We start from the raw sequence: 21,604 nt of genomic DNA, 5'->3' as shown, positions 1-21,604 counted from the left end.
ACCTGCAAGTTTTGGCCTTTAACATTCCAAGCAAGATTGGGATTTTGGTATTCATATGAGGGATTAATAATTGTCATGGTTTCATGAAATGGAGTATAAATTTGAGTAGAAGCAGTATATGCAAAAGATGGATGAGGAGGAGGAGGTGGTGGTGGTGGCAATGTGATAAAAAGTGAATTTGTGTTCATTGGTCCATCTCTCATCTGTGAATTTACTGAGAAAATTGAAGTGGGTTCTTGGTAGATATGAAGATTATTGCATGCATTGTTATTTTTTTTGCTGGTAAACTGATGAGAAGGGAGGAGATTGTGAGTTTTTGGATCCAATCCTTGCAATCAGCTTTTTCATAATGCATGAGTTCCAAAAATTCTTCACCTCAGTATCTGTTCTTCCTGGTAGATGCTTAGCTATTTGGGCCCATCTGTGAAAAATAAATAAATTAAGGAACTTCATCTGATGAGAAATCGAAAATGCTGAGAAATTTGATGGGTTGGGATTTTAAAGAATTTGATCACACAAACAAACCTTTTGCTTAGAATTCTATGAACATCAATGATGGTTCTTTCTTCTTGTTCAGAAAAAGAACCCCTTTTCAGCTCTGGTCTTAGGTAGTTAAGCCATCTCAGTCTGCAACTCTTTCCACACCTTGCAGCCTTGCGACCTCAAACCAATTAAACCCCTTAATTAATTAGAGCTAGCTAGAAGAAAATTATTAACTAACTAGATAGCTAGAGATGATCGAGAGGAGAAGTTCATTTCTCTAGTTCTGAGTTCTGACCTGCTTGTTTTGGAACAGGTTTTTTTAGGGTTAATAGCTAATGACTGAGAGAAACGAAAAAAAATCGGAGAGAGCAAGCATAGAGGGAGAATAGATGAGAGAGAGAAATAGATGTATACCTGTACGATGGAGTCGTAATTCACCAATGGGGATGGAGGCAACTTCACATTTGGATTTGCAGGTCAGCGATGGAGTTGCAGTTGCAGGTCAGCGATGGATTTGCAAGCCAGCGATGGAGGCAACTTCATATTTGTGGAAGAAAACGGTAAAAAGGGTTTGGGTTATAATCTTACATCAGGGTAAAGATGGAATTTCGACTAAGCTTAAACAGCATATTAGACGAGGGCAAAGTTCGTATATAAAATGTATAAGTTAACACCATCCACTTATGTCAGCTGAGGGGGTGTAGCTGTATAATTTGGAAACATAGGGAGTCATGTTGTACTTTATACAAACTTCAGGAGGTGACACTGTAATTTATCCTTTATTTTTTGGGTCTGAAATGGACACTTTTCACGCAGGTTCACCTATGTTTATTCATTTGGTAAGAAATGGTGGCATGGCGATGGACTGGATGGGTGAATTTCTCATTTTTGGTGCTGTCTGTTTCACTGTTCGAGGCCCCAGATGACAACAACATGGCACCACCATGACACCATTTAAGTAGTCGGCTTTGTGATCTCCCGAGAGAGAGAGAGAGAGAGAGAAAGAGGGTCTGTTTCACTGTTCGAGGCCCCAGATGACAACAACATGGCACCACCATGACACCATTTAAGTAGTCGGCTTTGTGATCTCCCGAGAGAGAGAGAGAGAGATCGATCTCCCGCACGCCAGTTGACTGTATACAGAATTCTCTATTCAACCATACTTGGTAGGTTTGTATACGACGCATGAACAAAAAAGCAAACAATGAAGGGAACTGCTTGGTTCAATTCATCAAGACTTCAAATTGAAGACCTCAAGTGGGGAAGCAATTTAAATACTCCTCTTGTTGTATTTAGAAATTAAAGATTAGAAGAAAGAGTTATGGCTGAAAGAGGTGAAATTAGTAGTATGGCTTTCGCAAGGGAAGAAGAAGAAGAGAGTCAGTTGTTGGCCATGCAAATGGTTAGTGCTTCTGTTCTGCCCATGGTATTGAAAACAGCAATCGAGCTCCATGTGTTCGACATAATAGCCGAAGCCGGTCCCGACGCACGCCTCTCCCCTCTAGACATCGCATCTCGGCTCCCACTCAGAACCCAGATGCACCCCATCTGCTCGATCGTATGCTGCGTCTTCTGGTTTCCCACTCTCTTCTCACTTGCAGTGTCCTCAGCCATGATCACAGGATCTATGGCTTGGCACCTGCCTCCAAACTGTTTGTTAAGGAGAAGGATGGAGGGTCCTTGGCCCTCTTTCTACTTTTTATCCAGGATCACGCTTTAATCAAGAGCTGGTATTCGTTTATACATTATCCATTTAAAAGACTAAAATTTTGTACTGAGTTTAACTGATTTTATTGAGAAATTAACAAAAGGAACTTTGGTAATTATTTTTCAGTCATCATCATCATAGTTTGTAATGGGTATAATAATTAAGGTGATTCTTATCCCTGATTATTAATTCCCTGTTCACAGGTACCACTTGAAGGAGTCAATTCTAGAAGGAGGTGAGTTTCCATTTTACAGGGCACATGGTGAGAACGTTCCAGACTTCCTTGGGAAGGACCCTAAATGGAGTAAGGATTTCGGAAGCGCTGCGTTTGAATACAATGTCCTCTTCATGAAGAGGGTTCTTGACACATACAAAGGGTTCGAAGGCCTACAAATTCTGGTTGATGTAGGCGGAGGGAATGGACAACTCCTCAGCATGATCATCTCCAAATATCCATCCATTAAGGGCATCAACTTCGATCTGCCTCATGTCATAGAAAGAGCTCCCCCTTGTTCAGGTATGGCTAACTGTTATAAACTCAAGGTTATATTTCATTAATGAATCAATGTGTCTATATACACACAATAAATGAGGTCTAGAATACCATAGAACCATACACTGGCAACCTCTAATGGACATCTCTAACAGCCCCCCTCAAGCTCAGTGGGGGTGTACCAACAGTGAGCTTGCCATTGAGCCATGCAAATCGAACACGAGAAAGTCCCTTTGTGAGGACATCGGCAAACTGATCAACAGTGGAGACATTGCGAACAGCAAGATGCCGAGAAGCAACCATATCACGCACAAAGTGATAATCAATCTCAATGTGCTTCATCCGGGCATGAAACACAGGGTTCACAGAGAGGAACGTGGCCCCAACATTATCACACCACACGATCGGTTGGTGAGCTAAGAAAATGCCAAGTTCCTGAAGTAAAGAGCGAAGCCAAACTAATTAGTAGGCAGCAGAAGCAACAGCCCGGTACTCAACCTCGGTAGAGGACCGCGAAACAGTCTTCTATTTCTTCGAGCTCCAAGAGATCAGCACGGAGCCAAAATACATGAGAGCAATAACTCATACTACTCCATAACACCACTAGTGATATCTTCTGAAATAAAACAAGTCACATGTTGGAATAATGAGAGAACAGAAACAGAGTAAACAAAGCAACCATATTGAGAACCAGTCAATTCTCCACTAATTTGAATCGAAATTGGATCAGAATCAATGTCCGGTTTCGAGTTATAAAACCTTGATTCTTCTAGCTTTCCATCATTTAGAACTAAGATTGCTAAAATAGTAACTCTTATATCTGTTTTTGGTTAGTGGTTGGGTCAGGGTTCCAAACTTTATTTTATCTTTTTTGTTTATTTTATTTTTTTAATTATTTAAAGGGAAGTAGTTTTCTGTCCGGGAGTGTGGCCTGCGCCAGTACTCCCATGTGTCTATCTCTCTCCTCCTCAAAACAAGGGGTAGAGGTGTCTTTTCAAATGGAAAAGAGAGAGATAGACTCATGGGAGTGCTGGCATAGGCCACACTCCCGGACAGAGAACTTTCCCCCTTATTTAAATAACTTGAAGGATAAGGGATGATTTTGTTGTAGGTGTGGAACATGTTGGAGGAGATATGTTTACAAGTATTCCGAAAGGAGATGCAATTTTTATGAAGGTATATATGTCAGGATATAACATTATTATTGTAAGCTTTTATTCTTTGTTAATACATGAACCATGGATATCCTTGATTTACAGGAATACTTGTAGTGCTCCTCAGCATTCATTTCTATTAGTTAGATGTGTTTTTTCACTAATTTGAAGAAAAAAAATATCACCAAATTTAACTAATCAGCTGGGTTTTGAATAAAACTTGCAGAATATATTTCATAATTGGAGTGATGAACAATGTCTGAAGTTACTAAAAAATTGCTATGAAGCATTACCAGATTTTGGAAAAGTGATTATTGTGGATTTGATAGCTCAAACCTCCCCAGAGACAAATGTTGCTACTAAAGGCATCTTACAAATGGAAATGTTCATTGCAACTATATTGAACACTACAGCAAAGGAGAGGACAAAAGAAGAATTTTCTGCTTTAGCAAGAGAAGCTGGATTTGCTGGTATTAATGTGGCGTGTTGTGCTTACACCTTCTCAGTCATAGAATTCTATAAATAGATGTAATACTTTCCACTTAGTTATTGTTGCTGGAATAAAACTCATTATGTGTCTAGCTTCACTATTTTGTTGAAGATCAACTATGGTCATGAACCAACAAAGTTTGACTGTGAAGATCAATATGGAGAATTCCTACCAACCTATGCTGATGTAAAGACAGGTAATCAAGAAGAAGCATAGTCAGAGAGGTAGAAAGCATAATAAAAATTTTAGCTTCTGGGTTTTAAATAGTCATACAAAGGATAATTTATACAACAAATGTGAGATGAACTAGGGCAAAAAAAAAAAAGATTGCATAACTTAAAAAATTAGGAGTGAAGTGAAGTTACATACCAAAACGGCAGGAAGAACTCTCCCCAGAAAATCCTAGTTCAAAAATCTGCAAATTTTTTTTTTTTTGATAATTAATATTAATTTATTAAAAAAAAAAAAAAAAACAAGGAAAAAGGGAATGTACAAGCACAACTGGATGGCTAACAAACTACAAATTTGCACATCTCTAAGTCGAAAATACATTGGAGATGCTAGCCTTGATTTTTTTATCCTTTGATTTGTGGTCTATGATTCCTCTATTTTTAGGATGACAAGAACGTCCTTAAAATACTTGTGTATAGAATTGGGTCCTCATGCGTGGAACGTCGAAGCCCTTTTTTTCCTTTGCTTATATGGGCAAGAGATCGCAGACTGGTCGTGTAGTGCCGCAGCAGTACAGGGTCCAATGGGAATGCACATAGGAGGATCTGTCTGAATGAGATTTTTTATTTTACTGGGGGTTGAATGGTAATTTCATCTGATCCTGTTTCTGTACTTTGGACTCAGGAACCACGCGAACGTTCTTTTTCCCATTCTTGTTTGTTTCTATTTACGGTATTACTCCAAAAGAAAAAAAAGGGTGGTCGGCTGGGGTTGGATACAACTTAGGTCAAGCTGGATTGGGCTATTGAACAATTTTAAATGGGATGGAGTCTGTAGTCGAGCCCAATTTAGTTCGAAAACAAGCCCATATTTCTCATGGGCCGGTCTGACTGTCTGAGTTGCACCGCCACGGGCCACGGCCCACACCAACCGTGGTGGGAAGTGGAAAGTTCTGGGAACACGAGAGAGCCCACTCGAATCATTAATCATGTTCAAGAGTTGTACTAGCATGACATTTGGGAGGAATAAAATTCTATCCTCCCAGTATCTCACAATACAAATTAAAAAAACGGTATTGCATTGATTTAATTTTTTATTTCTTTGCCCACCTGTCAAAGTCCACCTGGCATCATTTTAATACATAGGAGAATAAAAATATCGTCCTCTCACTAGTTTTCGCATACATATGAGTTTTCGACTGGACTCGAAGTGAAAAATCAGCCAAACGGACCCTTACAAAAAGTAAGCAAAACGGAGCAGATTTCAGATCACTTCGATTTTAAAAGGGTAGGAAGAGAGGGACACTGAAAAGAGATGCCCGCGCTTTGTTACTAGAAAGGGGAGAACCGCTCAACCAGACGCGATAGAGAGTGAGAGAAAGAGAGAGAGGCCGAAGCTTTTGAGGTCGTCTTCTTCAACTGTTTTTGTATGTTATTATCCTCAGTTCTTATTAACCTGTGTTTGTTCTCAAGCCCTTTTCGAGGGTTTTCCAATTTTTTCTCACTGATCATCTTCTGATAGTTTGAGAGATGTCGAGATGGGGAAAGAGGAAGGACGAAGGGGGCTTCGCCTCCGATGGTGACTCCGACCATGGTGGTGCTCCGGCCAAGAAGAACGCCCGGAAAGGCTCTGATGACTCCGACGATATTGTCGTTTGTGATGTACTCCTCTCTCTCTCTCTATATATATCTGTGTGTGTCTGATAGCCTTACTCTCTTGTTCTTTCTCACTTTGTTTCTTATTGTTTGTAAAGCTTTCGAAGACTAGGAGAGTCAAAGTGAGGAACTTTCAAGGGAAGATTATGGTCGACATCCGTGAGTTTTACTACAAAGATGGAAAAGAATTGCCTGGGAAAAAAGGTATTCCCGTTTTGGATTACGTCATATTTTTCCCTCCTATTGCATTGTTTATGGAAATACGAAAAATGTGCTTTACTTACATTTATCTGTTCGTGGAGGTTTGTGGGTTTTCTCCCCATTCCATGGAATAGGGACGGAAAGAGCTTAAATTGGCCTATTAATTCACTGCAACTAACTCTGCAATTCTTCTTCTTTCTTTCTTTCTTTTTTTTTTTTTTGGGGGGGGGGGGGGTTTAGAGTATAACATGATAACCATGTATGTTATTGGTTTGAGTTCATCATTTGCCATGTTTTTTTTATTTATTTAAAATTTTTTCTTGGGAGGGTGGGGAGTTGGCGCATAACACGTAAATACGTATGTTATTGGTTTGAGTTCATCATTTGTCATGCGTATACTCCATTTCTGCTTAGTGTGCAAGGTTGCTCGATTGTTTAGAGGTTTAGAGCTAGAACATAAATGGATACATGGACTCTCGAAGATATAAAAGGTCGTACCCAGTGCACAAGGCTTCCGCGTTTAGCAGGGTCTGGGGAAGGTCAAATGTAATAGTTTGGTAAATTATGGGAATCATAGGTAATTGAATCATCATTGAGTTATATGTATCAACTTTCGAATTCTCTTTTATGTAAGCAAGCTTTTTAACTTAGTGTTAGAAGTCAAATTGGTAATGGATGCACTGCCTTGTATTGGATGGTTTTCCTGAAGGTTTCTATGTCCTTTTGGGCTTGATCCAATTTCTGATGGAATACAGATTTTGTCCAAAATAGGTAGTGCATTTAGCCATTCTCCTGTAATGCTAATTCTCAAATCTAGGAATTCCTTAGGCATGAAAGATTTGAACCCTTGATTTGGTGAAGGGAAAGGATTTTTTTTTTCTTTGGTTCTTTTTAATTTTACAAGTCAATTTTGAGTAAAATTATGTAGTTTTCTCCTAAATAAATCTATAACCTAATATCCTACACTTGACAGTAGCCAGCAAACAAGAATTCTAGGTACAGGTCTCTTTCAATCGAAAGTGCAGAGGAAATACATGCTCTGGAAGCAGTAGATTGGCTGTTTTGCAGTGCTGGTCTGGATTGAGCTAGTAGAAACAGAGTTTGAAGGATTTAAAAGATGGATGGCCTATTTTAAGGACTGAATTGTTTTGAACAGAATAGTATAGGGTTAAGCACTTGAAGTTATCCATTGGTGTGGGTTATTTTCCAGGTTTGTACATAAATATATGTGGCTTGATTTTTTCCTCCAAGGTTGATTGCTGAGATCATTATTGCCTGTATTGTAAGATCTATAAGATAGGATTTATATCACTTTATAGGGTGCTCAGAAATTAGATTAAATTAAAATAGAGAGAATAAGAAATATTTTTACCTGCAGTACTGTAGAAGGAAGACAATGGGGATTGTCAGACTGATCTGGGATTTAAGATTGAAGGTGTTAACATTTGTGCCCAAGACTGTGTGGTTGGAGTCTCCCTGATCACAATAATAGACTTCTTCATCCTATAGAGTTTAAAGGATCTTCTAGACTATCCAGAGATTGTTTCCTTTCCATTCGTGATGAAGATCGAGTATCACACTTTCACCAATTAAAGAGAGATTAAGCAACTAAGAGAAAGATCAATTCTTTGGGATCCTTTCTTTCTACAAGAAGAACAAAGTGAGAGAGAATCAGAGCAATTCCCAAATGACTTTCTGGATAATCCTCAATATCCCTATTCATGGAGTGGCAATTGAAGTTTTGAAGAAGTTGCATTAAGAGAGAGTGGATCTAGAATCAAGCTATGATGCATAGTTCTCTTGAGGCACGGGCTAAGTAATTGCATGTGGCAATCTTATAAATTAATGAAAATGCTATAGAGAGAAATTTGGAAGCTGAAAGAATCGTAGGAACTTGGAAGTTTTGTTGATGATAAGTTATGTTGCAGTGAGTGTAATGTACAGCGGGCATTGTTTGTGCAGAGTGAGATTTTTATTTTCTAGAAATAGAATCAGTTTTATCTTATTCATTAGGACTTTAGCTGCATAAGAGTGTAGACTCAAACTTAAAATCACTGATTTTCTTATTTTAGTGGATTAACTGTAGATTAGGCATCCTATTTTTGTTACACCTGAGTTTCATAAAAATTCATACTGCATAATTTAGGATTTAGGTTTGAAATAAAGCTTCAGATTGATGCATTCTGATAGACTGATAGAAGCTTTCAAAGTGTTTGTTCACACCTTGTGTCATTGTCATTAGATGCATAGGTTGGGAAACTTTAGGGTGACTATTAGGTGAGGATTAGGATGGGACTTGGGATGGATTTTTTTTTTCTTTGGGGGGGTGGTGGGGGGGGTGGTATTTTGAGGTTAGTTATTCAGGCCTATCTATTTGTGTATTATGATTATTTCCTTTCTTCTTTACTTATAAATTTTGTTATATCATCGAGAATAAAAGAATTAAATAGAACGATGGGTTGTGAAGGCATTCTTTGCGTACAAGGGAAGGTGCAGAGATTAACATTTTGCTAATTTTAGACATTAGTCTATTAGGTCCCTCTTCTGGTAGGAAGCCTTCATGCAGATGATCCTGAGAAATATATGAGGGATAATGATGGCCTAGGTACTCGCTAGTTATTCTGATGTGGATCCGGGGTTTGAAAATCCGTCTTTGATCGCTTATGGGCCCACCCAGTCTCTAAATAGCTCAACAATTAAATGTAATGGCAAAACTGTAAATATATCAAGGGTAGCAAAGTGGGGAGTGGTAATCTGGTAGATAACCAGAATTGTAAAGGGCTACTTTGGAAGGTGGATGTGGGTTAGGACTCAAAGGTCTTTTATATGTTTTGTATGGGAATAGAGTTGGAAGCAACTATAGGGGTTGGACAGACTTTGGTTTAATAGGAAACACAAGGGTCTTTATGGCATAACAAGATAATTTTATTTTAACACAAACCTGAAATAAGGTTGCCTTCAACCTTCGATCAAAACAACAGAACCAGCGAAGGGGAGAGATGGCTTGTGAGGGAGAGAACTTTCACCCTTTGAATTGAAATCCAATGAAATTATGGGATGAGGTTCGTAATCCCCAACCCTATTGAATCCAAACCTAAAAAAACTCCAATCAGCAAGTGTCAATAAAAAAAAACAAGTGCTGAAATTGCTCTAGGCGGAAGGAAGTGCTCCATTTTGGTTCAGGTAATGGATCTGTCAACAGGAATGGTTTCAGAGGTTTCAGCAGCCAAGGCTCTGAAGCTTTAGGTAGGGAAACTCTCACCCAACGGGTGATAGAGAATAGGAAAAGGATGAGGGAGATCGATTGACTCCTATCAAACTGTTAGGGTGCCCAGAAACAGGACAGGGAAGAATAATAGAAGAAAAGAAAGGATCAGGATAGAAGAAGGTGAGATGTGAGAGAGAATCCAGAGACGAAAGAGAGGTTTCAGAGAAAGGAAGAGAAGAGGTCACATGACCTATGGTATCATACCAATCCGGCACCATAAACAACTCAAATAAAATTCATTCATAAATCTGTCTAAACTTTATTACAACCATGTATTTAAAGAGGAAAATAAAGGACTTCTAATCCTTAACCAAAACTAAAATAAAACTTGACTCTAACTTGGACTCTAAAACTGGAATAAAACCCTAAATCATACTCTTACCACTACTTAGCCTATTAAAACTAAAACAGTAGATTACAAGATAAATCCAAATAATAGAACTCTAAATAAATAAATAAACTAAAAAGCCCTACTGGACCCAAAAAGCAATTTGTCGAGGTTAATTTCATGGGTCTGTCCAGGTGTCCATCCCCCTTTTCCCTTGTTTCCTCAAATAGACTTTTCACTCAAATTCTTTCTTATCTATTATGATTAAATTCTGATGGGAAATTGAACTTAAAATAATGAAGGTTAAGCTCAAAACAGAAATACATACTGGGTCAATGTCCTAGCTATGTCATGATTTGAAGTGTAAATATTACTCCAGACAATGACAACAGTTGGATGTGGGTTTGTAGAACATTGATCAATTGTTAGGGAAGATTCTTAGTGAAATGTTTAAGATATTCAAGGTCAAATTCACATATTTTGGGATAAATTATATGTAATATATATTCTCATGGTTACAGCTTTTTTAGTTGTAATATGATATTTTGTGCTTATAGATTATACTATTTTGTTCATATCCTTCTAGTCTACATTTTTCAATTCTGGTGAGAATATCTGTCATGCATGGGAAAGAAAAAGGAATTCATGTGATTCTCCATGTATAATCAGTGTTTGTGAGGCTAATCTTTAAATCCAAATGGACCAAAATCATTAAAATTTACAGAGGGTTCAGGGGTTTCTGATTTTTTGCTGTATTGAAAATCAGGAGCCACCTTCATAGCACATAGGTTGATGGAGAATGATTTCTCCTTTCAGTTCTTAAAAGAACAAAATGCTGTCACAAAAGAGAGGTGGTGAAATTGCTACTTAGGCAATTATTGAGTATATAGCAGAAGGTCCCCATACCCTTGTTTACAATTCAGCCCAGAAAATTGAAGCTCTTCAGAGGTTCTTTTAACATTCGTCAAGTCCTAATAAAGATGCCAAAGAAAAAATTTACTAGACTTTCTGAAAAGATACCTTCAAACACAGATGAATATTGACAATTTGACATGCTTTGAGTTGACTCTGCTATTTATCTCTACTCTTCCTAGGGATGCTTGTCTATGAGCCTACTTTTAGCTCAATTGCAGAAAGGAAAAAATCTCAAATTAGTTGGGCCATGACTGCTGAAGTACGTTGTTGGCTGGGCTAATGCAATGTTAACCGAGTTTTCTGAAGCTTGATGACATACTGGCTCTAGATTTCTAACATCCACCTAGTGAGCAGCTGCGCTTAATGGTGTGGAATCCAAGTTTCAGATAAATGTCTAATATTGTTCTTTAAAGGTTACAATTTTTCTCCAACCCCCCCCCCCCCTCCCCTCCCCACCCTCCTCTTTTTAAAAGAGGATAAAATCTAGACTCTCAATTCATTTTGGTATACTTAACCATGTGTCCATGTCTAATTCTGTAGATGCTGTCTTCAGCTTAAAGAGAGCGACTTGACACCCTTTTTTTGTGGGGGAGGGGTGTAAAGAGAGAAAAGCATGGTTATCAAGGTGTCGCCTTGGCGTCTAGGATCTTTGGTCGCCATGGGTGTCTTGGTCGCCTTCCCCCTTGATAACTATGGAGAAAAGACATACCAGTGGGGAGAAGTCGGGGATATCTACATATGAAAGTTCACAAGGTTGGATGACTAGTCACAGGGTTAAAAAAGAAAGGCCAAATGTGCACTTGGGTCAGGGATAAGTGTCAGAAATGATTTTCTACGCTTTTTCCATAGTATCTTCTGCTTCCAAATGCATGTTTATGTTCTTCCAATGCAATCTATGCAGACAAGTCCATGAATTTTTTTGCGGGGCGGTGGGGGGAGAGGGAGGAGAAACCTAGAAGAAAATCTAATGATTCTCTCCTCCCCTGGGCACCATTTCATATGGAAAAAGAGTATCTCCTTCCCCTCCCCCTCTCCCTCCCCCACTTTTTCTCAAGAAGATATTGCTCCAATCACCAAAGGTTTTAATTTCTGGCACTACTTTCAATTTTCTGCTTCCACATCATTTTCACTTTTATCTACTTGTTGGAAGCTTATGTCTTTGTAGATAACTTCATCTCCAAGAATTTGGTGGCAACCAATTGTGAGTAAGATCAATAGTTGGGTACTTTGTTATAGGTTCTCAGTTATCAGGAAATACTAATGTTCATGACATTTATGTTTTGGGAGGATATCTGGTATGCTGTGACCTAGGACTGTGTAACAACTTCACAAACTCATTCAGAAAGAGCATCTTAGGTCTTTTTTCTCTCTTTTGCAACACCTACTCTGTTGTTTAGAATATATGACCCCAATCTCTGGAGGTAATTTTTATTTATCTAAAAGTAATTTATTATATTGCTGTGGTGGTTTGGGAGGATAATATCTGGTATGGTGACCTAGGACTGTGTACCAACTTTACTAACTCATTTACCAACAACCTTACCTCACATGATGATACGGTTGCTCCATTGCGACATAGTAGTCGCAGGTTTGAGTCAGGAAACAGCCTCTCCGTGAAGCGGAGGTAAGACTGTACATTATGACGCTCCCCAGACCCCGCAGTGGCAGGAGTCTCATGCACTGGGTATGCCCTTTACAGCTCTATAAGAGTATTAACATTACTGATCAGGTCAACACTGGTGGTTTTGAGGAGTTTATGTGGGGAAGAAAAATCCCCCAGAGATGAAGTGACTTTTGATGTTTTGTTGTAATTTGTCCAATCAGCTGTTAAGTTGGTTGTAGGTTAAACCTTTTTCCCTTTTTATTTGCTTAACCTCTAGATGGTTTTACGGCAATTTGTGTGAGGTTAGTAGGATAATCCTTGAATGCACTTTTACTTCAGTTTGATTTCAAGAATAACAAGAGTTTTCTTTATAGTAGGGACAAGATATATCCCTCCCCCCCAAACACACACACACCCTCTTCTTAAGAGGCCTGTCCTTAGAAACATAATACTTCTACAACTTGGTACCTGTACACATTCTTATGTTTAATTTCATCTAATGTAGAAATGATATCTTAAATGTGATGTTTCTGAGTTATGTTGGCTATTTCAACTTTTCTCTGCTAAGTACTGATAGTTTTGCTATTTAATATTGCAACAGGCATTTCATTGAGCATGGATCAGGTATCCTCTTTCCCTCCAAAATTCTCTCCTTTTTGTGACCCTAGGATGTCAACAATCTATTCACACTTTCATTTATTCCTTTTGAAGTGGAAGGTACTTCGGGATCATGCGGATGAAATTGACAATGCGGTCATGGAGAATACTTAGGCTGTGACAAGGATTTTTTTGGGGCGTTTCTGTCACACTCCAAAAGAAATGGGAAAGATGCAACTTTTTGATAGATCACTGTACTGTGAATGTTTTTGTGATTAAGTAGGTATCTCTAACTGGATTTCTCAATTAACCATAGTCGTTTGGTGGATGGAACCATTTGTTTGTAGTATTATAGTTGGGGAACTTAGTAGTCACTGCCTGTCTTTGGTCAAAGTGGTAACTGTCCTCTAATTTGAGTCATATTTCTCGTACTTAGCTGACATGTTTTTTTTTTTTGAAGAATAGTTGTGCATACAACTATAGAAGAAAGGTTTGATTCTGCCTGAATCACTTCTCGTCACTGAGCTCTAGTGGATATTTAGAATCCATGGAATCATTAACAATATCTTCTGTTAGGGTTTTGAAAGGAGGGTGGTTGAGGTTTGCGAGAAAAAGAGAAGTTGGTATCAACTGTCGACAATGTAGATGAGGTCTGTTCAAATGGGTCTAAAACCATTTGGGTTTTATATTTTTATTTCCTGCCCAATACTCACTGCCACAGCACCACAACGACTGTGGAAGTATACAGAGAACCCTTGAGAAGTTCTTCTACATGAAAAGCCCATGTAGAGACAGACAATTGTGAAGCAGTTCTGGTGGTTTTAGAATTAACCAAGTCAATACCCTTCTACTTAAGAATGCTTTGTGATGCATGAAAAGAGAAGAATTTGATTTGGTTCCATATTATAGGAGCACAAGGGATTGGAGGGTTTTAGGCTCCTCTTGGATAGAACCAGTTATTTTCCCCCCCTTCTTGTAAAGGTTCCTTTTTAATGTGATAGATCAAAGCTTTTGGAGTAGCTTCCTTCCACATGTGCCGATGCACATCTCTTATCTTTGAAATCATAAATCTCACGCTGTATCAATCTGTCTGGAACCCACAACGACAAAATGGTTATGGAGGTCTGCAAGTGATTGGAGTTTCTTAGGAGGGTCATGGAGGTCTGCAAGTGTACAAGTTTGAGTGCAAAGTTAACAGTACCTGGAGAAGGATGAAAATGGATTTGTTTTTTCTACCGTATTTGTGGCTTCTAAGAATCTCTATATTCTCAAAATTGCTTGCTCCAACCGACCAGAGAATCCACTTGATACTCCCATCTAGAATGATATTGAAACAAGTTCTTCATTCCTTTGATATGACATCGATCTTTGGCATAACCCTATTTGTGATCTTCAATGGTTTTAATTTTCCTTGTTAGGTAGGATGATTATGTTGTTCATTTTTATTCTTATAAATAATAATAACCACCAAAATTTTAATACATGAATAAGGAGAGGTCTGTTGTTTCTATAAGCGCCTGTATCTTTTTTTCTTCTGCATCCAACTCCGTCGAGTTTTATTTCACTGTCCGAAGCTCTTTTTCGTAGATCCGACCAATCCCTTCAAAAGTCAAAAACATAGACTAGAAAACAATAGTCAAAATGTTTCAAAATCTCTGGAATTTCTTCATATAAAAATTGAATCACTCTTATTAGATACCAGAATTATTAAAATATTCATATAAAAAAAAAAAAGTACCAAATAGGCATGGCAGGAGAGAAAAGGATCCAGATCTTCTATGCTGCCCGTCCTACCTGCGCTACATAGACATAGTGCTACGTGCAAAGATTGCCTTACCCCTATTTGGTCAAGGCATTCGGGCAGGAGCAAGGTGGTGTTTGCACGTAGCCTTGTGTCCATATAACATAAGCAAGACGAGCAACTGCACCGTAGAGGATCCAAATCCGAGAGAAAAGGAGTGAGCACCTGTTAATTGGCTGTTGCATGCAGGACGAACTCTACTTTTTTATAAGAGTTTATTTATTTATAAGCAAATTACATAGATCGAGATCTACTGCCTATAGCAGGCTGAGCGGTGCAGACACATGGGTGTGCACATTGATCGCCTTACCTATGCCTGAGCGTTTTCATGTACGTGAAATTCACGTCTTCTACTTTCGCCTGCACCAACTGCCGTGTGCGCCCCACACACAAGCAAGGCGGAAACTTCCGGGCAGGGCGGAACTAGAGGATGTGAACTCCATGTACGTGTGGTGGAGAAGCTGTAAAAGGCTCGGATGAAAAGTTGCCTCTCCCTCGGTTTCCTTCTCGGTGTTGCTGGAGCCAGTTTCCCAGTGTTGCTGTACTCAAAAGAAGGGATCGGCTCACTGAAATCTCTCTCTCTCGCGCCAAAACAAGCATCTACGATATCGTAACCGGCTTAACGAGTACCACTCAAAAATTAATGTTTTCTACGATACGTGCAACCAACTCCTGAAATTCCTTGAACGGGAAGCAGATTTCTCTCTGTCGCTACCATTATAACCATTTCAGGGTTGATAGTTAATTGAGGAGCACGAATTACAAAACCACCGGAGAAGGATGATGAGGGAGAAATAGAGGACCGGGGCATTTAGTTGCAAAGGGAGTCAAGGGGTGGGATTCGTGAAGTTGCAGAGTGACGGGGCAATAGAGACCGGAAAAAAAGCAGGGGAGAGAACCGGAGAGTTCCAAAGTTCTTCCTTTGGAAAGAACACTACCTGGGCGCGGAATGATTGCTGTATCCCCATGGAAAGGTGGAAATTCTCAGAGGCACGGCAGTCATCCTGCGCATCCCATGGAAAGACCGAAATTTTCAAAGGTGCGGCGGTGGTCATTCTTCATGGATCTGGCTGCTGTCCAACCGTGGCGGGAGCTGGACCGTCCAGCACCCACCTAAGATTCTTACACCCGGACAGGTTTACATCAAACGGCCCTAAATTTGAAAGGAAAGTTTTAACCCATCTTCCTCTCTCACCCTCTCCTTGACGAAACCCGACCCGACTACTGAACATATTCCATCTTCCTCTCCTGAAAAACCGTTCGTTTATCTTCATCTTCCCCCTTTCTGCGAGAATCTCCATCTTCCCCTATATTCCACTCATCTTCTTCAAAGTTGATTCCAACGATGACGAGGCTAACCAGGTATTCTTCTCTCTCATTTTCTATATTCCACTCATCTTCTCCAAGTGTTGTATAGCTTAAAAAGAGTAGTTCCACTGAGATAACATCAAGAAAAGTAACTCTTCCAAAATAGAGGATAATGAGTCTTGATAAACAGATGTAAGAAGGAACATTGAGTACAAAATTTCCAACCAATTCTAACTTAACCAGATATTCAGAAGTAAAGAGGTAGTGTGGCAACTTAAGGAACTGTTTCACAGAAATCGAGAGACAGAGCTGGTGAACCAAACGAGTAATAGCAGTACATATCCAAGCATTAATGTGATCTAAATCACAGGAGCTACCACATTTGAGATGGAAAGACCGATCAGATACATCAATTCGATCAGCATCGCAGAATAAAATAACGAAAAGAACAAGAAGCAATACTATAGAGCATAGAACTCAACGACAACGAAGTTATGCTTGTTAACAGTATCAGTGAAGTTGGAGTTATCAAGGGTGACCATAAACTCCCCAGCCTTGCCTTCTTCTTCGGCAGCAGAGACTAATCTATGAAACGAAATGAAAAGACAGAAAACAAAAATGCAGAAGCAGATCGGAACCCTAGACGCCATGGCTAGAGCGCTCTCTCTCTCTTATCTGCGGAAAATGGACTGTCCGCGCCTGTCTCGTCTCTTTCTTCTCTGAAGATGGCTATCCACAAAATTCATGAAATCTGCCACTTTTGCTCTAACTCGCTTCTTCCCTGTTTCAGCATTATACAACCCATCATCACAGTCAAGACTGGTAACAGAACTCCAGATGTACTTCCACCTTATTCTATTCTCTTCCTCATGAGACATAATTCTTTTAGGAAAAGGGTATAAACCAGTTGTTTCCATGATTCCAGAGAAGATGAGTAGAATATGGGGGGAAGATGAAGAGAAACGAATGGTTTTTCAGGAGAGGAAGATGGAATATGTTCTGAAGTTGGATCGGGTTTCGTCAAAGGAGAGGGTGAGATAGGAAGATGGGTTAAAACTTTCCTTTCAAATTTAGGACCGTTTGATGTAAACCTGTCTAGGTGTAAGAATCTTAGGTGGGTGCTGGACGGTCCAGCTCCCGCCACGGCTGGACAGCAGCCAGATCACATTCTGCATGCACCTGTGATTGGGCGTAGGGACAGCACACCACACCCATCATGAAGGATCTCTTTCCCAAGATTCTATTATTGGTGAATTTACGGATTTTACCCTTTCATTTTAATTGTGGTAGATAAGATAAAATAGTAGTGAAGTGAACTATTTCACTCTTCTTCATAGTGAGAAGCAGAAAGAACCACACTTTTTTTATTCCGTATAGTACCAAAATTATGAAAAATTCCAATTAGAAAGGAACACTTTCGCTGAGCAGTGAGTTGATATACTCCTCAAGGATTGAATGGTTTTGATTGTCATTGTAACTGTACATCAAAGGAACCATCCTCGCAATATTAAGTGAGGCCCTTTTGAAGGAGGGTGAGAAATGGTTTTTTGAAATGCATTCTCTATTGAGTTGCTTCCAAGAATCTGAAATCATTCCAAACACATGATCTTTTGCACTTCCAATTGAAGAACCCCCCTCTTGTTCTTTCATGTAACATTCTATATAAGATCCATCGTGTCCTTCTTGCTTCTCATCCTATCAACCAATCAAATCACAAAACTTAATTAGAAAATTAATATAGAATAGTTACTACTACTACTACACTTGGATTTTGTAAATATAGATCGATAGGTTGTCGATCTTTATATAAAGATGTTATATACCTTGGCACTTCCCAAGTCATCCCATAGACGAAGAATTGTTGCTGTGCAAGATATGAGTGGTGGGTTGTGTTCCACACAATATAGTACACTCTCCTGGGTTAGACCTTGGCCCAGTAGAAAGAACAAATGAGCTAAAACCAGAGGCACTCCTGAACTTATTACTCCATTCTCCAGGTACTCCTTTGACTTAGGCACCAGCTTAGACCCAAACCATTTGGCTTCAATTAGAAATGCATCACAAAGGCTTGCCCACTGTATGTGTAATCAATTTCATACACAGCAATTAGAAGGTTCTTTATAAAACATACAATTTAGCAAGAACCTCAAAGTTAATTTAGTATTAATTGGGTGCTTAATGTAGTACTGTACCGCTTTCTGCAGGGTGGTGATGGGGTTCCACCCATGTTCTTTAAGGACTTTATCACTTATTTCATTGGTGATGCTGTCAAGAGCTTTGAAACAAATCTTCATGTATTCTGGCAGTTCCTTGATGGTGGTAGTCTCCCATCTATATATAGGTACAGAAATCCATTAATTAAATCATTAATCCTGAATTAATCAACATGATTTATTTTAATTTGATCCCAGTAAGAACAGAGAACTAATTTGATTATAGACAGTCGAAATTAAATGTCATCAATGTCACCAGTATCGTATGTAGTCCTACTTGTTTACTGCTTCAGTGAAGAGAATGAGTTCATCGAGTGTCCCATAAACGTCGAAAATGTCATCAATTATATAGACAAGTGAGATGGGTTTTGTGAGCTCCAATCTTAGCTGGGAGTGCTTTGGTTCTGGGAGAGCTGTGATGGACCACAAATACCATTTTAGTGGTTGGTCTCTAGCAAACTTCAACTCTTGTGATAGACCCAGCTCTTCCCACCACCTAATTATGTACATATGGCAAAAGAAAACATTATTTATCATCAATTAAGGAAGGGGACAACCAAATTAAAACGAATCAACTAATAAACTTTGGCAACCAAGCTCAACTTACTTAAAAATCTGAAGGAGTTCTTGGTGATATAAGAATTGAAGCATGTTAAAATCCATCCTTGCAAATTTCTGTACAAGACTGACCCATCCATATGTGCCATGAGTACTACTAATGAGGTCGTAGTAGTAGTGTCTGGCCTTGAATCTAGCAAGGTTCTTGTGAAAGGGATGCTTCAAGGTATCACCCACAGCTCTGGCAAGTCCAGGTTCTAATTCCAGAGTAGTAGTAGTAGTAGTACTCATCTTAGCAGCAGTAAGGTGGTTGTGAGAGAAGTAGTTGGCTTGATCAAGTAGTGTGTCTTCATCTTCACCTTCCATTCCAAGGTGTGAAGCTTCAAATAAACTCATCAGTCCTCTTATGTCTTCACTCAATTCTTGTTTGAACTCTCCCTCCTTGTCCTTGAAGCTCTCAAAAACATCTATAATTACACCAATAGTTCTATATCAGATACTTAGTATACACTTAATTTCAACATGTAATTAATTAAGGAGTGAGATCGAGCTACGTACCTGTAAGAACAAAATAACCAGCTTGCCTCAGCAGTCGAAAATGCAGCGCGATTTCATGCAATTCCACTTTGTCATCAGTAGATTTATCATCAGTAGATTTAAAGCTGCTTCCATAATAAAGTTTGTCTAAGAATATTTTGATCTCATCTTCAAAGTGGTAATCGATGCAGAGGCGTTGCAGTGCATCAATCAGCATCATACATTCTAATGGTTCATCAACAAGTTCACCCAGAATTCGCCTTAGTTCCTCACATCTCTCATTGTGTTTGACCTGAATTTCAGCCTACAATAGTGAAAAGCAAGAAGAGTCTTAAATTAGTTGTTGGACAAAAATATTATTAATTATATAGTTGCCCATTTCTTGGAGAAACTAAGAAAGTTCAATTCTTACCATATTGACAGCACTACTGCTGGTTCTTCCAAATTCTTGGGAACTATTTGTGGGAGATGGAGAAGTGGAAGAAGCAAAAATGTTACCATGGAAGGAGGCCATAAAGAATGAATTCCACAGAACTCACTGACAAGGAAATTCTTAATGAATCTTGAGCGCCAAAAGAACTTAATTTATAATATTTTGAAATACATACCCTGTAGAGATCAGATCAGATATATCTGCCCAGTAGAACCTAATTGTTGAGGCAAATGAGTGGTTTAATCATCCCCTTACTCTCAAAAACTATCTATACCTTGTTAATATCCTATTTTCGGTCTATTTCGGTTAATAGAAAATATAAACCAAAATCTATTTCAATCAAGACTAATATGTTAATTAGTGATCGAAAAAGCAGTCAGTGACTGAAAACAGTCGAAAAACGGTCAGTTCGATCAGAAACGGTCAATACTGAAAACGGTCAAAAAATGGCCATGATCGAAAACGGTTAGAAAAACGATCATGACCGAAAAAGGTCAAAAAACGATCAATGGTCAAAGACCATGCATACTTCAAGGCCGTGCATTGCACATGCCATGTAATGGGTTTCTTTTTGAAATTTGAACAACAAAGTGGGAAGATGGTGAAGGAGGTTATGTGCAATTACGTAACCACCTACAAGTGTTCAAATTTAAATTCAAATGTAAAGTGATGGAGATGGAAAATTACTTAACCACCTAATGACTACAAGGGATTGCCACTTACAACTATATAAGTGATGATGGCATTGAAGAAGGGTTCCACAAATCAATCAAACAATTTGCAATTTATCTTTATCTTTTATCTTTTCATTTATTGGAGTAGTGTAATTGTAAATGGTTCCTGTTTTTTTCCTTAAAAGAACCTATTGAGGTTACTCTTTAATTTAACAGTACTATATTCTTAGTCAAATTGAAGATCTCTACAGTCCTTCAATGGCAAGATGGGAGCATCTCAGAAGAGGCATCATTGGGCGTTAATGGAGGGTTTGTAAATATTTTACCATAGTTATATTTGAAGAGTAAATTAATTTGATTTTTTCTTTTTCTTTTTCTTTTTCTTGGCATTGCAATCTTTGCATTTGTTTTGAAAAGTCTTTGAATTGCCAAGGCACTAATAGAACCCACTACTTGATTCAATTCATTTTGTGGCATCTTCAATTCACACCGTCAATGCTAACTTTAGTGGAAACACATCCATCAACAAAATAGATATTTTTGCCATGGAATGGGCATTTTGTACACACTTATCCATCGTGCACCTTAAGACAGCCCCACATCTTCCCTGACTCCAACTATATTGTTTCTCGGAGGGCCAGTGGCCACCCAAAATTTTCAAGGGCTGCTGGTTTTGGCTTCTCAGTCCGTGTCAACTGGGTTGGCTGGGCTCAACCCAAGGCCTCAGGCCAGGCCAAGCCTTACCCTATATATGTAATAATATGTTTCCATTATATTAGCGGATGAAAGGAACATTGACAGTATTTATTCTTCCAGATTCTTATTGGGTAGGTATAATAGGTACTGTTTAGAGGAAATGGACAAGGGATGGAATCAAATCTGCTACCAGATCGAAAAGGATTTCAATGATGCTGACGAGGGATATTCTTTTCTGAATAATATTTAATGTTAAAAACCTGCCAACGTCTAAAATCTCTGTTAAGCTATCCATATAACCAAATGGGTGGTTTATCA

The 21,604-nt window shown here is 38.8% G+C and overlaps 2 protein-coding genes and 1 pseudogene across 3 annotated transcripts; 2 read left to right on the top strand and 1 right to left on the bottom strand.

Annotated features, from left to right (window-relative positions):
• The first annotated feature begins 1,819 nt into the window (after positions 1 to 1,819).
• Positions 1,820 to 4,412, top strand: LOC122667448 (annotated as a pseudogene).
• A 1,330-nt stretch (positions 4,413 to 5,742) lies between these two features.
• Positions 5,743 to 13,494, top strand: LOC122667451 (RNA polymerase II transcriptional coactivator KIWI-like). 2 transcript variants are annotated; one of them, XM_043863722.1, is made up of 5 exons: positions 5,743 to 5,903; positions 6,006 to 6,160; positions 6,253 to 6,358; positions 13,071 to 13,093; positions 13,181 to 13,494. In XM_043863722.1, the coding sequence occupies exons 2-5, from the start codon at positions 6,029 to 6,031 to the stop codon at positions 13,238 to 13,240; spliced, it is 321 nt and encodes a 106-aa protein (XP_043719657.1). In that variant the 5' UTR covers positions 5,743 to 5,903; positions 6,006 to 6,028; the 3' UTR covers positions 13,241 to 13,494. The 2 variants fall into 2 exon arrangements, with proteins under 2 accessions (XP_043719657.1, XP_043719658.1); XM_043863723.1 differs by lacking the exon at positions 5,743 to 5,903 and adding an exon at positions 5,908 to 5,925 and having other exon boundaries at positions 5,983 to 6,160.
• Positions 13,495 to 17,575: 4,081 nt separating this feature from the next.
• On the bottom strand, positions 17,576 to 19,997 carry LOC122668202 ((3S,6E)-nerolidol synthase 1-like). The gene is made up of 7 exons (XM_043864796.1): positions 19,896 to 19,997; positions 19,505 to 19,787; positions 18,996 to 19,413; positions 18,666 to 18,884; positions 18,368 to 18,506; positions 17,999 to 18,250; positions 17,576 to 17,870 (listed from the first exon to the last, which is right to left on the bottom strand). The coding sequence occupies exons 1-7, from the start codon at positions 19,995 to 19,997 to the stop codon at positions 17,577 to 17,579; spliced, it is 1,707 nt and encodes a 568-aa protein (XP_043720731.1). The 3' UTR covers position 17,576.
• Positions 19,998 to 21,604: the final 1,607 nt, after the last annotated feature.

Source organism: Telopea speciosissima, chromosome 7 (assembly GCF_018873765.1).
Source record: "Telopea speciosissima isolate NSW1024214 ecotype Mountain lineage chromosome 7, Tspe_v1, whole genome shotgun sequence".
Classification (NCBI taxonomy): Eukaryota; Viridiplantae; Streptophyta; class Magnoliopsida; order Proteales; family Proteaceae; genus Telopea; species Telopea speciosissima.
Note: the sequence above shows the minus strand (reverse complement) of the source record. Positions and strands in the feature narration are given on the sequence as shown.

Excerpts from the sequence above, each read along its gene's own strand:
- LOC122667451 (XM_043863722.1), top strand. The coding sequence starts at position 6,029 with ATGTCGAGATGGGGAAAGAGGAAGGACGAAGGGGGCTTCGCCTCCGAT. Across the intron at positions 6,359-13,070 it reads AGAATTGCCTGGGAAAAAAG|GCATTTCATTGAGCATGGAT; the intron begins GTATTCCCGTTT and ends ATATTGCAACAG. Across the intron at positions 13,094-13,180 it reads TTTCATTGAGCATGGATCAG|TGGAAGGTACTTCGGGATCA; the intron begins GTATCCTCTTTC and ends TTCCTTTTGAAG.
- LOC122668202 (XM_043864796.1), bottom strand. The coding sequence starts at position 19,997 with ATGGCCTCCTTCCATGGTAACATTTTTGCTTCTTCCACTTCTCCATCT. Across the intron at positions 19,414-19,504 it reads TGGTTATTTTGTTCTTACAG|ATGTTTTTGAGAGCTTCAAG; the intron begins GTACGTAGCTCG and ends GTGTAATTATAG. Across the intron at positions 17,871-17,998 it reads ATGACTTGGGAAGTGCCAAG|GATGAGAAGCAAGAAGGACA; the intron begins GTATATAACATC and ends ATTGGTTGATAG.